This window comes from Leucopleurus acutus (assembly GCF_964270905.1).
Source record: "Leucopleurus acutus genome assembly, chromosome: 8".
Classification (NCBI taxonomy): domain Eukaryota; kingdom Metazoa; phylum Chordata; class Mammalia; order Artiodactyla; family Delphinidae; genus Leucopleurus; species Leucopleurus acutus.
Window position 1 is genome coordinate 106,615,817 of NC_139151.1, and position 13,864 is coordinate 106,629,680.

The 13,864-nt window shown below is 56.1% G+C and overlaps 1 protein-coding gene across 3 annotated transcripts in view; it reads right to left on the reverse strand.

Moving 5' to 3' along the window:
- The window catches only part of SHANK2 (SH3 and multiple ankyrin repeat domains 2), a gene marked incomplete at its 5' end in the record, with an annotated part of 546,538 nt that overhangs the window by 183,134 nt on the left and 349,540 nt on the right, over positions 1-13,864 (reverse strand). For all 3 annotated transcript variants that reach the window (XM_082845188.1, XM_082845187.1, XM_082845190.1), the window contains one exon: positions 2,110-2,185. In XM_082845188.1, the coding sequence (XP_082701314.1) occupies positions 2,110-2,185 (76 nt within the window). The remainder of the gene's footprint in view (positions 1-2,109; positions 2,186-13,864) is intronic.

Here is a 13,864-nt window from a genome sequence, read left to right on the forward strand (position 1 = left end):
GGCTGTGATCTCGGAGGTCATTTAGTCCAAACTTCTACGACATTCCACCACGACGATGCCCACCCTGCTTGACTTCCTCCAGCGACAGGGAGCTCATCATCTCTCGAGACGGCTCTGTCCTATCACTTAACAGCTATGACGGTTCCACATGTCCTCTGTCGGCCGACCTGCAGTGAGCATCCCTGGTGTGCTCTGGCCTGTTGCAGCCACAGGACACGTGGCCCAGACAGCCTGGCCCTGCGGTCTTCTCTTTTCCCAGCTCAGTCAGCCCTGCCCGTCTCGAGCACCGAGTGTGCGCGCGCACCCGCCCTCACACACACACACACCAAGGGTGGCCTGCTGGCTGCCCTCTGCTGACAACGGATCTCGTGGGGACATGGCTTTGCAAAAGCCACGGCCTTAGGGCAAGACACGGCCTGGACCCTTCCAGCACCCAGAGGCCCTCTTTCCCTCAAAGCCCCACTCCCAGCCTGGACAGCCCTCCAAGTCACCATGGCAACAGCTCTTGGGCTTCTCGGAGACTCAGGCGCCCTCCCTGCTAGAACGGAAGCAAAGAGTGACAGCATGCTGACAGTGACCGTGGGCCCAGGGTCCACTTTCACAGACGGCCTCCAGCTAAGGAAGAAGCGACTCATCTGACCCAGATAAAGACTCATCAGCAGACGCCAGGGGTGGGTGTAACTCCCTGGAAGCCATCAGCCTCTGAGCGCTCTCTCGGGGCTGCGCTGGTGGCCAGGCCAACGATCACAACCTGGGCTTTCAAGGTAAAAAAGTGGACAATCTTAGCAAGACCTGGAGAGTCTGCAAAGCCCCCCGGAAGAGGGGACCGGCTACTCTGCTGGGAATGGCATTTCTGTTATAGCGCATCTTGTTTATAGGAGAAAGGTGGCTGGGACGGGTCAACGCGAAAACCAGGTGACCAGCAGTTCCACTCCTAAGTATACACCCCAAAGAACTGGAAACAGGTGTTCAAAAAATATCTGTACACATATGTCCACAGCCACATATTTACAACAGCCAGAAGGTAGGAGCACCTCAAGCGTCCATCCACGGGTGAACGGAGACACAAAATGTGGTCCATCCACACAAAGGAATATTATTCAGCCTCAAAAAGGAAGGACACTGTGACACCTGGTCCAACAGGGATGAACTTTGAGGACATGATGCTCAGTGAAAGAAGCCAGACACAAAAGGACACATACTGTATGATTCCACTCGTACGAGGTCCCTAGAGGAGTCCCATTCATGAAGACAGACAGTAGGATGGTGGGCGCCAGGGGTTGGGGGAGGGGAAGGGGAGTGAGTGTTTCATGGGGATGGAGTTTCAGTTTGGGAAGATGGAAAGGGTTCTGGAAATGGACGGTGTGATGGTCGCACAAGAATGTGAATGTACTTAATGCCACTGAGCTGTACACTTCAGAATGGTTAAGACAGCACACTGTACGTTATTTATAGTTTACCACAGTGAAAAAATTAGCGAAAAAAGGGACAAAAAAAAAAAAAAGGGACGAAGCACTGATACACGCTCCAGCATGGATGAACCTTGAGAATATTCTTCTAGGTAAAGAAGCCCTTCGCGGAAGATTACATACTGTAGGATTCCATTTCTAGGAAAAGTCTAGAACAGGCAAATCCTTAGCGACAGAAAGCAGATTGGTGGCAGTAGGGGGCTGGAGGAGGGGAAACCCAGAGGCATCCTCATATTCCGCCCCCCACCCCCCGGGGGGGGATGCTGATACGTTGGTGCTGCCTCGAGGCTCCTGTGGCCGCCAAGCACTGTCATCTTTACCATTTGTACTGCTTTCCCCCCAAACAACGCCAGGTTTCCTCCTCCTTGAAAGACAGCTCTCTCCCTTGGCCATCCCACAAGTGCGCTCTAGCCCGACCCCAAACTGCAGGCGGCACAGAGCCCACCTCTCGGGCGGGTCCTCTGGAAGACGGCGGTCTCCATCATCCCAGCCCACGTCTGGGCGGTGGGTGACGGGGACCCATAGCGGGAAGCAAGCCATGGGGTTCCAAGTGCTCCATGCAAGGTGGTCCAGCGCTTTCAGGACGCCTACGAGCATCTTTGACCGGAGGGGGCCTGGCAGAGAAAGAATCACGTCTTACCTGGAGGCATCAAAGCTGTCATAAGAGCCGACCGTGTAGTGCCGGAAGAGTTTCTTGCTGCGGTCTGCACGAGTTTCTGCAGAGAGGGAAGAGAGACATCGTTTAGAAAGTCACGGTCCCCGAATGTTGAAACCACGCGAGGCCGGCCGGGCCCCTCATTTATCTGACCTACGAAGCGTGAGACCCGCTCTCCTGCGGAAAGATCTGGGAGGAAGACGCGGCCTTGCTCTGTGGCCTAACTTTGCAAACTCTGGGGGACGCAGATGAACCTCAAGGCTGACTACTGGAGAGTCATGCGCTCCATTCCCAAATGGAGGCAAGTCCCAGGGTCCCTGGCTGGCGCAGGATGCTCTCTGCAAAGAAGACAGGGCTCTGCAGGTTCCGGCCACTCAGCACACAGAATCCGCGACAGTGGTACTCTCAGGTGATGCTGCCGAGCCGTCTAGCAACTCTGAGAACCTGCGGATGACTGCTTTGGGAGAAAGGAAGTGTTTATTGTTATTCTTCCTGATTATAGTTGCTTTCTCCTAGAAACAAACAAAAAAACATGATTAAGTTCCTAATGAAGTCCCCTGCTTACTTCCCTTACTCAGCAAATTTCGACTTAAATTTCACGGGAAATTATATGAATGATGTAATTAGACTTAATCGATAGCTCAGAGCTGGAGGGAAAAAAAAACCCCCAACAACACAAATGCAAGAAATACAGCAGCTTATGATTTACTGTTTAGGTATTTTCCCCCAAATAAAATCTCCTGGGCACTCTCTTCCCCAAACCCTGGAAACAATACAGAGAAATTATGTGATTGGCTTCAGGAAAAATGGCTCAAACTCTCATTTAAACCCTGCGACCCTCTCTGCTGTCAGTCTCCTTGACACCACCTTCCAAGGTGAACGGGATTTTACTCAAACCCAAATGCACGTTTTCAGCTGAAAAGTGAACACGTGCAAGGGCTCTGAGAAGGGTCGCGCTGATACCTCTCGGCTCCTTTCATGCCCAGAGGCAGCCTGTGCAGCAAAAACACACGCTTCCTTTCTGCATGGTGTGGTGTTGCCTTGGGGGTGCTGGGAGGAGCAGATGTCCAGCCCAGGACTACATTTCCCAGCACCCCTTGCAGCCAGGTGTGGGCACGTGACCAGCTCCCACCAATGGAATGCACGCGCGCGTGCGTGTGTGCGTCCCTTCCAAGCTTGGCTTCTATGGAGGCCAGGGAGCTCTCCCTAAGCTCTCTTGCTGTGTCTCCCAGCTCAAAGCTAGGACTCCCAGGCTCGACAGGATGATGGGATCATCAGGGATTCCTGGCAAAAGCCTGGGTCTCTGTGCATTAGCTCTTAAAAGAAGCAACAAAATTGTATTGCCTTGTGCTACACTCCAGGGATTTGCTTGTTACAGCAGCTAGTGATGTCCTAAAGGACCTGCGGCCGGGTTCTCAGTGACTCGGCTCCCCCTGCCTCTCTGCCCCTTTCCCATCACTCCACCCGAGGCTCCAACGATACGAAAGTTACAATTCCCTGAACGGTGACAACATCTTCATCACCATCTCGGTCCCTGACACAAATTGAGTGCTGACTGGGTACCAGGCCCTGTTCCAAGTTCTGCTCCTATACTCTCTCATTTGTCTGTCACGGCCCCCAGGGAGTGGGTGCGTGTGTCACTCTGCAGGTCCTGCCAAGTCCAGCCAAGCGTGGCCCCTCTGCTTTTGCTCCATTTCACGCCATCCTTCCCATCCCTCTGCAGGACCTCGGTGTCCTCGTTGTGGAGTGAGGCACTCGCCTCTGCTTGGCGTGTCTCTGCTGTGTCATCACTGTCTTTGAGACAGGCTGGGACCCGGGACCCCCTCACCGGAGTGTTTGCCCCTGGACAAACGTCTCCTCAAGCAACAGATACAAAGAACCTCTAAGGGACCGAAAATAAATCCGCGCTCCCAATGCAAGGGGCGCGGGTTCAATCCCCGGTCGGGGAACTAAGATCCCACATGCTGCGCAGCCAAAAAAATAAAATTTAAATTAAAAAAATGTCACTGTGGCCAGGGGAGGGGTGGCTGTTTAAAAAAATAAAATAAATAAATAAAATTTAAAAATAAATAAATAAAAATAAACACTCACATGCACAGTTGGGGCAAATTACGAACAACAAGATGCAAAAAGACCCAAAAGCCCAACTGCCACTTCTGAGGTACAGGGAGGGAAAGCAGGGTACAACGCATGATCCCTGCACATGGCACCCCACGGGGGTGGGCAGACCACCTAAGCCCCTCCTCCAGCTCCGCCCACCGATCTGCCCCGCCCTCACGCCATTTAAGAAGCCAGCTCGCTCCCCCCGCCCCCGCTTGGGGTTTCTTGTTCTCTCTTTCTATGCTGCAGCACGAGTCCCAGTAAAGCTCTGTCTGAATTTCTCGTCTGGCCGCATCCATTTCTATTGATTAAAGAGTCCAAGAACCTGGGTCAATAACATCTTCGTCCCCACTAACATTTCTTGAGTCCCTCCCCTGGGCCACAATTCGTGGACATCTGGGCCGATCCACTCCCACTTGCTGGTCACAGCAGCCCGGCGAGGGAAGTACGACGGTTGGACCCATTTTACAGATGGTGCTGGCGAGCACTGCCGATGCAAAGGCACATCCTGCTAAACAGTGGGGGCAGGGTGGGCCCCCCGCGGGCAGGTGGGCTCCCGGGCCCAGGCTCAGAACCAGCAGGCCGCACCAAGGGACCCTCGGAGAGGACCCGAGTCTCCGTGCTCTCTGCGGGGCTCGAGGGTGAGGATTTGGCCTTATCTCTCTCTGTATCACCTCTGCTGTTTCACTCCTGGCAGACACCCAATGTCAGAGCTTGCAGAGCCAATCTCAACAGTCCGTCGCAAATCAGCAAACAGAAACACACTGCGCCCTGGCAGAGTGGCCCGAGGGCATTGGTCCAGCCGAGCTGCACGCACATCCCGTGTCTGGCAGTCAGACCCAACGTACCCAGGTGTTCCGTGTCCCTCTCCCCCTCCTCCCTGGCATCTTGCATTGCGTACATGTTCAAATCTAGTTACCATTTATCAAGTCCACCTGAAGGTCAGGCCCTGTGCCCCAAATGCAGGGATTAGAAGGCTGCTCGGATGGGGTGGGGCCTCAGCTCTGTTCTCTGGGGCTCAGGATCCTGGGGGTGGGGTGAGGATAAGGCTAACAGATGCTGACTTTCCACGGGCTGGGCTGAGGGCCCCAGCAGTCAGATCACTGTGCAGGGGGGGAGCACGTGGGCCAGGCAGTGCCTCTGGCCAGGCCAGCCCTGTGACATCGCGTGGAGCCCACATAAGGGCTGGGCCCGGGAGGGTTAAGTGGGATTGGAACCTGTTTGTAGGGTTGAGCAGAGTAGCTCGTGAAGCCACTGAATCACCGTGGGGATGGGCTGTTAATTGTTATTATTACTCTTAATTGCCTGTTGTTTATGCCCCACTGGCAGCTCTGTGCTTGTTGCCCGGGGAACCGCTGGGCCGTGAGAGCTGGCTGGTGCCGGCCCTCAGCTGAGGTCAGGGATTCCAGATCGAAGGAGCAGAGAGCGTAGTCAACGTGTGTGCGTGTGCGTGTGCGTGTGTGTGTGGTGTGTGTGTGCGTGTGCGTGTGGTGTGTGTGTGCGTGTGTGTGGTGTGTGTGCGTGTGTGCGTGTGTGTGTGTGTGTGTGTGTGTGTGTGTGTGTACCTGTCCACATCTTTGCCAGAGGAAACAAATGTTTCAGAAAGGTCAGTTAGCCAGTGGTTCCCAGACTTTGGGATTTCATGGACCAAGAAAATGTTAAACAAAAGAGGGAAGGGTGGAGACAAACATGGGATTTAACAAGTTATTAATCTGGCCTTAAAAACAATGGATTCCCTTCCACTACCATAATTGTTTTATAAGAGAAAGGGGAACTTTTGGAATCATATTGTCTCTAACTGCTTTATGAAAAACTCTCTCACTGCACAGGCCTTCCCTGTCCTCTGGCTTCTGGACACAGTCAGACTTCTGCTCTGAGATATGGCCCCGAGGGACAGGAAAGGGGTCCTGAGGGACAGCATCACCGCCACCATCATCATCACCATTGCTACCATCATCACAGCATCATCCTCATCACATCACCGTCATCTCTGTCATCATCACCGTTGCTACCATCATCACAGCATCATCCTCATCACATCACCATCATCTCTGTCATCATCACCATCGTCATCATCCTAACCATCACTGCAGCTTTGCTAAATTATCGCTTTTTTTTTAGTAAATGAAAGTCCTTCACCTTATTTGGTCTTCCCACAGCAGCCAGGGCTAAGTGGATTATTTGTAGCTGTTTTGCAGAAGTAGCAGAGTGCCATGATGAGGGATGTGGGCTCGCAGGCTAGACTAGCTTGAATTCAGAGCCCAGCTCTGCCGTTTACTGGCTGCAAGTCACCAGGCTCTTCATTTGTAAAGTGGGGATAATAATAGTTCCTACTCACAGGGAAGTGATGGAGGAGTAAATGAATTAATACAGGGAAAATGCTGGAACGGTGCTCGGCAAATGGAAAGTGCTATATTACCTGGTTATCGCTGTGCACGGAGGATTGGGACCTTCCACCTTCCAAGGTGGCCCTCGAGGTCACACAGCGCACCAGCGCACCCACACCAGGGTCAAGCCCTACCCGTGCCCCGAGTGCAGCAAGGGCTTCAGCCACAGCTCGCACCTCGCCGCCCACCAGCGCACCCACCGCCGCGTCCGGCCCTGCTGCTGCCCCCTGTGCGGCAACAGTTTCAGCCGGCGCTCCAACCTGCACCGGCACGAGAAGGTCCACGCGGCGGGGCCCAAGGCCCTGGCCCTGCTGATGCCGGGGGCGGCCCCCACCTAGGAGGCTGAGAGGGAGGGGGATTGGTGGGGGGGGCAGCCGCTGCGGGGGGTGTGACCTGGGAGGTCCAGGAAGGGAGTTGGGGAGGTGCTGGCACGGGGGCGGGGCACGGCAACAGGGGAGGAGCTCGGGGGAGGGGCAGGCATGCTCACTGCCAATTAAAGTGAGCAGACCCCCAACGCTGTGCCTCCCCAGCCTGGCTGACAGCAGCCAACAGCTATCGTGTTTCAAAACATCCATGCGAGGGCTTCCCTGGTGGCGCAGCGGTTGAGAGTCCGCCTGCAGATTCAGGGGACGCGGGTTCGTGCCCCGGTCCGGGAGGATCCCACGTGCCGCGGAGCGACTGGGCCCGTGAGCCATGGCCGCTGAGCCTGCACGTCTGGAGCCTGTCCTCCGCAACGGGAGAGGCCACGACGGTGAGAGGCCCGCGCACCACAAAAACAAAAAACAAAAAAGCAAATTCAAAACATCCATGCGGGGCCCCGCGTATTCTACGTGCTTTATGGGCAAGAGCTCAATACTGTTACTATCCCTGGTTTACAGCTGAGGAAGGTGAGGCTCAGAGAGGTTGAGCGAGTTGCCTGAGGTCACCGAGCCGGCAGGTGGCAGGGATACTGCACAGCACAGCCTCCTGGGTCAGCATCCACTGGGGGCCCTGGGAGGAGGCATCTTCACCAGCAACCTGCCCATGGCCCACGGAGGACCGGCTGGCCTTTTTCTGAGACGTGCTGAGGTCTGGATGCTGAGGAAGGAGAACTCGGCTTTCTCATGGGCCGTGAGGTGGGAGGACGTGGGGTGCGGGCAACCAGTGGCCATCACACCACATCATGGGAAAACTAGCCCATGCATGCAGCCTGCGCACAGCGGGAGGCTGGGGGATGGAGGGACACAAGCGGCCCAACGCTGAGAATCCCTGGGTCTTGGCTCGTGGGGGTCACGAGGGCGACTCATTCAATATTTCTGTCTTTCCTCCCTCTGGGCATGTGGTTGGATGGATCATCCCTGCGATTCACTTCGGCCCCTGCGTTTTCGGAAGAACTCATTTACTTCACTTCCTGGGTGGATGGAACATTTAATTCCCAATCCAAGATTCCCCCCCGCCCCGCCTCCCCTCGCCCCCCCTACTGTTTCTTTGTCCACGGGCATGGCAACCAAAACGTTTGAGACAGTGGTTATTCTATCAGTCAGGGTCCCTAGGTGTGCCCCCGGGACACATGACAAGCAGGTGGTGTGAGTGGGAAATAAACCTTGGTGGTTTTCGGCCGCTGAGATCAGGGGCCTGTTTGTTACTGCAGCCTTCCCTGGCCTAAGCTGACCGACGCAGCCCATGCGTGGCCTTCTCTGTCACGCGAGCCAGTACATTCCATGTTTTGCTCAAGTGTGGCAGAGCTGGCTTTCTGGCAACCACAAGTAGAAAGGAAGCCCAGACAACATCAAGGCAGAGGCTGAGTCTGGCCCCTTGTCTGTGAGGATCTCACACCTTCGAGGAGAAAATGGAAAACCACACAACGGACGACAGGAACGCATCCCATCGGACGTGGAGAGAGCACGGCACAGAGCACAGGCCTCTATATGTCTCAGAGGAGGCCTCTGGGTACGACAAAGGAGACAGAAAAACCAGCCAACCAAGAGGGAACTATTCACTCGTTTGTTTCCTAAGCCACGTAGAAACTTCTCAAAGGCAAGAACCTAGTAGTTCACAGACAGGCCCACCTCCTGGGCCAGGTTCCAGGCTCAGTGCTTCGTACAACAGGAGCTCAGAAATGTCTGTAGTCCCACTCAGCTTGGAGGCCAGCAGTCACTACTGCTGAATGATCTGAATCATCTCCTGAACCGCTATACAGAATGAACTTCAAAAAATGTAATCAGGTGATGCCACTTTTCTGCTTAACGTTTTCCGACAGTCTCCAAGTGGAATTCGAGTCCCCTCCTCGAGCCCTCCGATGACACAGGTCCGACGCTACGCAGCCCTGCCTTTGAACCCTCCTCTCCCATTGCTCCCCGCCCCCACCGCAGTCACTCCACTCTGCCCTATTAGTCTCCTTTTTGTTGCTTGAACATGACAAACTCGTTTGCACCTCAGGGCCTTTGCACTTGCTAGACTCTCTCTGGGACATTCCTTCCCCAGCTCAAAGTTCACTGCACTGCTGGGTCCCCAGCTCCTACAACACAGCCTGGCACACAGCAGGTGATCAACAGCTGTGGAGTAACTGAACAACGGGATGAAACCCACACGCTCTTGGACCCTTTGTTCTTATCCAGCGTGGGCACTGTCACCTCCTTGGGTCTGACTGTGAGGAACTGAGGATATGGCCCAGAGACTGAGTTTAGTTTCGACTGCCAAGGGAATGGAAGCAGCCCTTCTACAAACGGAGAAACTGGATTTCTAGTCCTGACCTTGGTGGTGATGGCGTGGGACCTCACTCTGCCGCTCTGAGCTCTCATTTACTCAACTATCAAACCAGATGTCTGTACGTCCTGCCTTCTCAACATGACACATCCCCTCCGCCACCAATGCGACTAGGGACATAACCCCATTTCCCAGGAGAGGACCACGCAGTGATTAAGCTGATGTGCCCTGAAAGTTTTTCTTGGAATATGGCCTAGAAAAATCTACATTGAAAGGGGGAAAAAAAAAACACCCTGGAAATTCCATTCCATATACCTCTTGTGACTTGTGAAAGGGAGTGACAGATCGCATGACAAGCTTCAGACTGTCAGCATTTAAAATAGCCCTTTACGCAGAGCGGCTGGGAAGAGGATCCCGTCTAGCTCGCAAGGAAGCCAGGATGGGGCATCCGGGGAGATACTGATGGCCTCTGAGCCTCGAGTGTGACTGTTGATGAAGAGGAATCTTCTCCAAGAAATCTATTAAGACTCTGAGAGGCCAAAAAAGAATTCAAAGGACGGCGTGGGGAGGAGGTGGGCTGTCGGGTCAAGAGACGGGCGTGGGGAGAGGCCAGAACACCAGAGCAGGGCCAAGGCTGCGCGGGCACGCCGGCCCCGATCCCCGCCCAGGTCCCACGTGGGACGGTTCCCTCGCTCGTGAGATGCCACAGACAGGAAGGCAGGAAGGATGCCTGCATCTAGACAAGAAAACGTGAGCTTAAGTCCTCACTAGCTGCAGGGCCTGGGCAGGAAACAAGCTCTCCAAACCTCAGTTTTCTCATCTGTACATGGGGCTAGCAGCAGTATTGACCTTGGCCTTGTGGTGAAGTTATAACACCGACACGCGTCTAAGTCCCTTCCCAGGTGGGCTGTCGGCCACAGTTGTCCTCCAGGAAGACGTCTTGGTCTTCCCTCTCTGAATGTATCCTTCTGCCCCTGGGACAGAGCAGGACCCTAACCATATCTGTACACAGAACCTCACGCCCTGGTCAGAGCTGCCCGGCCCGGCCCGGCCCGGCCCATCAGACCCCCTCTCCTGGGGACCTGGAATAGAAGTGGCCAGTCTCTGCTCCCCGTGTGAACAGAGGACACCTCCATTCATGCAGAGAGGCTGTCACTGTGGGAACACTTTGTGGGGTGGGGGAGAAGCGAAGGAGGGAGACTGAGGCAAGGGGCTCGGGGCGGTGATGACGCATGTGTGGCCCTAGAGAGATGGCTGAGCTGGCCTGGCTCCTGACAAGCTCCCCCCGCATCCTACTTCCAGGACCTGCTTCCAGGACCGGGGGAGGCTGGACCCCACGTTCCACTCTCGGGGTCCAGGAAAGGCCGCTGCACCCCTGCGGTGGAGGACCTTTCTTCCTTTGACCCAGCTCACGTGGGTTTTAGGTTTCTTGAACCGCAAGAGCCCTGGTCTTCCGGCTACTCTGTCGCTCCGGGTAGGTCTCGTTACCCAAGCGGATGGTGACGGCACCTCTGGGTCTCACCCCGGGGCCTGGCTAGGGGCCCATCCACCACCGCGGTGCTGCCGTGTCCAGGTCCTATGTGCTGGTACTGACTGGGACAACACCTGGCCTGCACAGTTCCAAACACCCCCGGAGGCAGCGTGCCCTCAGTGAGGGCCGCCGACCTGGCCACAGGCCAACATCCTTGGGTTCACACGACCAGACGGAGGGCACTAGGGACGCAGGGGGTCCAGACATCTCCCCTCTCTGTGATAAAGACCCTGAATCGGCCACAGACGGGAGACTGCGTGTAACGATGATAAAACAGTTCTGCGTCGCACTGCCTGGTTCATCCCCGACAGCTCAGCGTGCTGGGGGGACGGGGTCCTCCTTCAGGGCCTCCAGCTAAAGCCCAGCCAGGTGACACCCTGACTCTGGGCCCATAAGACCCTGAGCACAGAATCCAGGTGCGCCCACCCGCACTGCTGACCCTCAGACCTCTGAGCTGATGTGGGGCTGGGGTCCAGAGCTGCGTAGCTGAGGTCACTCGCCGTGCAGCACAGAAATGCAGAGAGCTGGGGCCTCGGCTTCCTTCAGAGTCCTGCCTGGGGGCTCCTCTGGAGCTGAGCCTCCAACCCACCAAAAGCAGAGACAGAGACAGAGAGACAGAAAAAGACAGAGGGGGAGACAGTGAGTCAGAGATACAGGCAGAGAGAGACAGAGAGACACCCACAGAGACAGAGGATACACAAAAACAGAGAGAGACACAGAGAGACAAAGAAAGAGACAGAGAAAGAGAGAGACGAAGACACACACACAGAGATGGAGATACAAAGAGAGTCAGAGAGAGAAGGGAAAGTGGTCCCTGGGCTCGGCAACCCCACCACCAGCTCCCCTCTGCTCCAGCCCCTCCCGTGGACTCCACTCCCTTCGGGCTGTTCTTCTCGGCCCCTCACCCTGAAGAGGCAGAAGGGGCAGGGTGGAGCCCTGAGCAGGCGGGGTCCCACTCCCTCATCACGGCAGCGCCTGGCCGAGCTGGACGGGCCGGGCCAGCTTGCGAGGTGACACTTCCTGCCCGGACGCAGGGCGCAGGGCCACCCGACTCCACCCCCAGCTTCTCATCCACAGGCCTCCCTCCCATGCCGGCTCCTGTGATCTCCGGCGGGTTTTAAATCAGACGCTGTTCGGGCCGCGCCCCGGCTGGAGAGCCAAATGCAGGATCCAGACCACAGGAAGAAAGAAATCACTGACGGGGATGGAGACAGAAATAACTCTTCTTTTTTAAAACCAAAGATGCCGATGGGCTCCGTGCAAAGCGGAGAACCACAGACAGGAGCGTAGGGAGAAGCCCCAGTGGGCACAGGCAGGCTGGCGGGACACGGGTATGGGGGGCTGGTGGCGTCTCCAAGCTCACCATCACCTCCCGCCCGGGGCCAGACCCCAGGACGCAGAAAAGGGGGCAAACCACGTGAAGGGCTGGCTGGAGCCTGGGCAGGGCAGGGGCAGAGGGCACGGAGCTCGCAGCCTGCACAGCCCAGCTCCACCCCTGCGGGTCAGGGCGCTGTGCTGACAGGTGCCCATCCCACTGCTGGGCACGGAGATCAGGGCCTCACCTCTGAGGAACACCGGCCGAGGGGCACGACTTTGATCTGAAGCCACTTCTCATGCTCACACCACGGCAGCTTGGGTCCCTCGTGCAATCACTACATCAGCTGCAGATCATTGATCCAGCACCTTCTGGGCGCTGGATATTGGGCTCGAGGGGGAGGGGAGGGAAAACAGGGACCCTGATCTTCAGAGATAGCCAGACTTCACTCCATACCCCTTAAGGACGGAGGATTAGCTCCCCGTGGCTGCTGTCACGAATGACCCCGAACCTACTGGCCCAGAACAACAGAAGTCCATTACCCTACAGCTCCGTAGGTCAGCATCCAGCGGGCGTCTCTCTGGGCTAAGATCAAGATGAGGGCGGGGCTCGTGGCTGCAGGAGGCTCCCAGGGTGAACCTGTTCCCTCGCCTTTTCCGGCTTCTAGAGGCGCCCCCAGTCCTTGGCTCGCGGCCCCTCCCTCCACCTCCCAAGCCAGCACCGGCGGGTCGAGTCCTCAAACCCCCACCACTCTGATTCTGAAGTCTGTGCCTCCCTCTTCCACTTTAAGGACCCTTGGGATTACAGGGGGCTTCAGGGATAACCCAGGATCAGATCATCTCTTCATCTTTTTTTTCGTTTTTGTTTTTTTTGCCGTACGCGGGCCTCTCACTGCTGCGGCCTCTCCCGTTGCGGGAAACAGGCTCCGGACGCGCAGGCTCAGCGGCCACGGCTCACGGGCCCAGCCGCTCCGCGGCACGCGGGATCCTCCCGGACCGGGGCACGAACCCGCGTCCCCTGCGTCGGCAGGCGGACTCTCCACCACTGCGCCACCAGGGAAGCCCCATCTCTTCATCTTGAGGTCAGTCGGCTAGCAACCTTCATTCCACCTGTGACCTTACTTGCCCTTTGCCATGTATCCGGACATAGTCACCTGTTCCAGGGGTCAGGCCACAGACATCTTCGGCCATTATCTGCCCACCACGACCGCAAAGAGACCATCCCTGTAGGGATAGCACAGTGGGGCAACACTTACTCAGAAAACTGTTTAAACCCGTCTTAGTTAAAGAACTCAGAATCTTGCTTTCAGGTCAAAAACTGTCCAAGTGAAAGAAAAGTACTTCTCTAGGAAGTGCACTTCCCTGTTTAAAGGAGCTCAGTTCAATTTCTGACTCTGCAGAATCATGGTGAGACCCAGGGGACTGCTGTTTCCTCTGACCCTCGTCCTCTCCTCTGTGCAAAGGTGGATAAATGGTTCGCTCCGTGCCTGTGGCCGCTACGCAATGATTCCTCCTTCAGAGAATGGAACCAGGCTCTGTACAAACGACGGCCCTTCCCCTAGGGGCCTGCAGCCCCACCTGCCCTGGGGCCTCACTCTCCTCCCCTGAAGCATCTTGGTTTCAGTAGTAGAAGCCGCCTCTACGGTGGGCTATAGCACCAACATGCAACTGAGTCCCTGGTTCTATTTATTCCCAGCTCCCTGGAGTATCGCTCTGTGCCCCC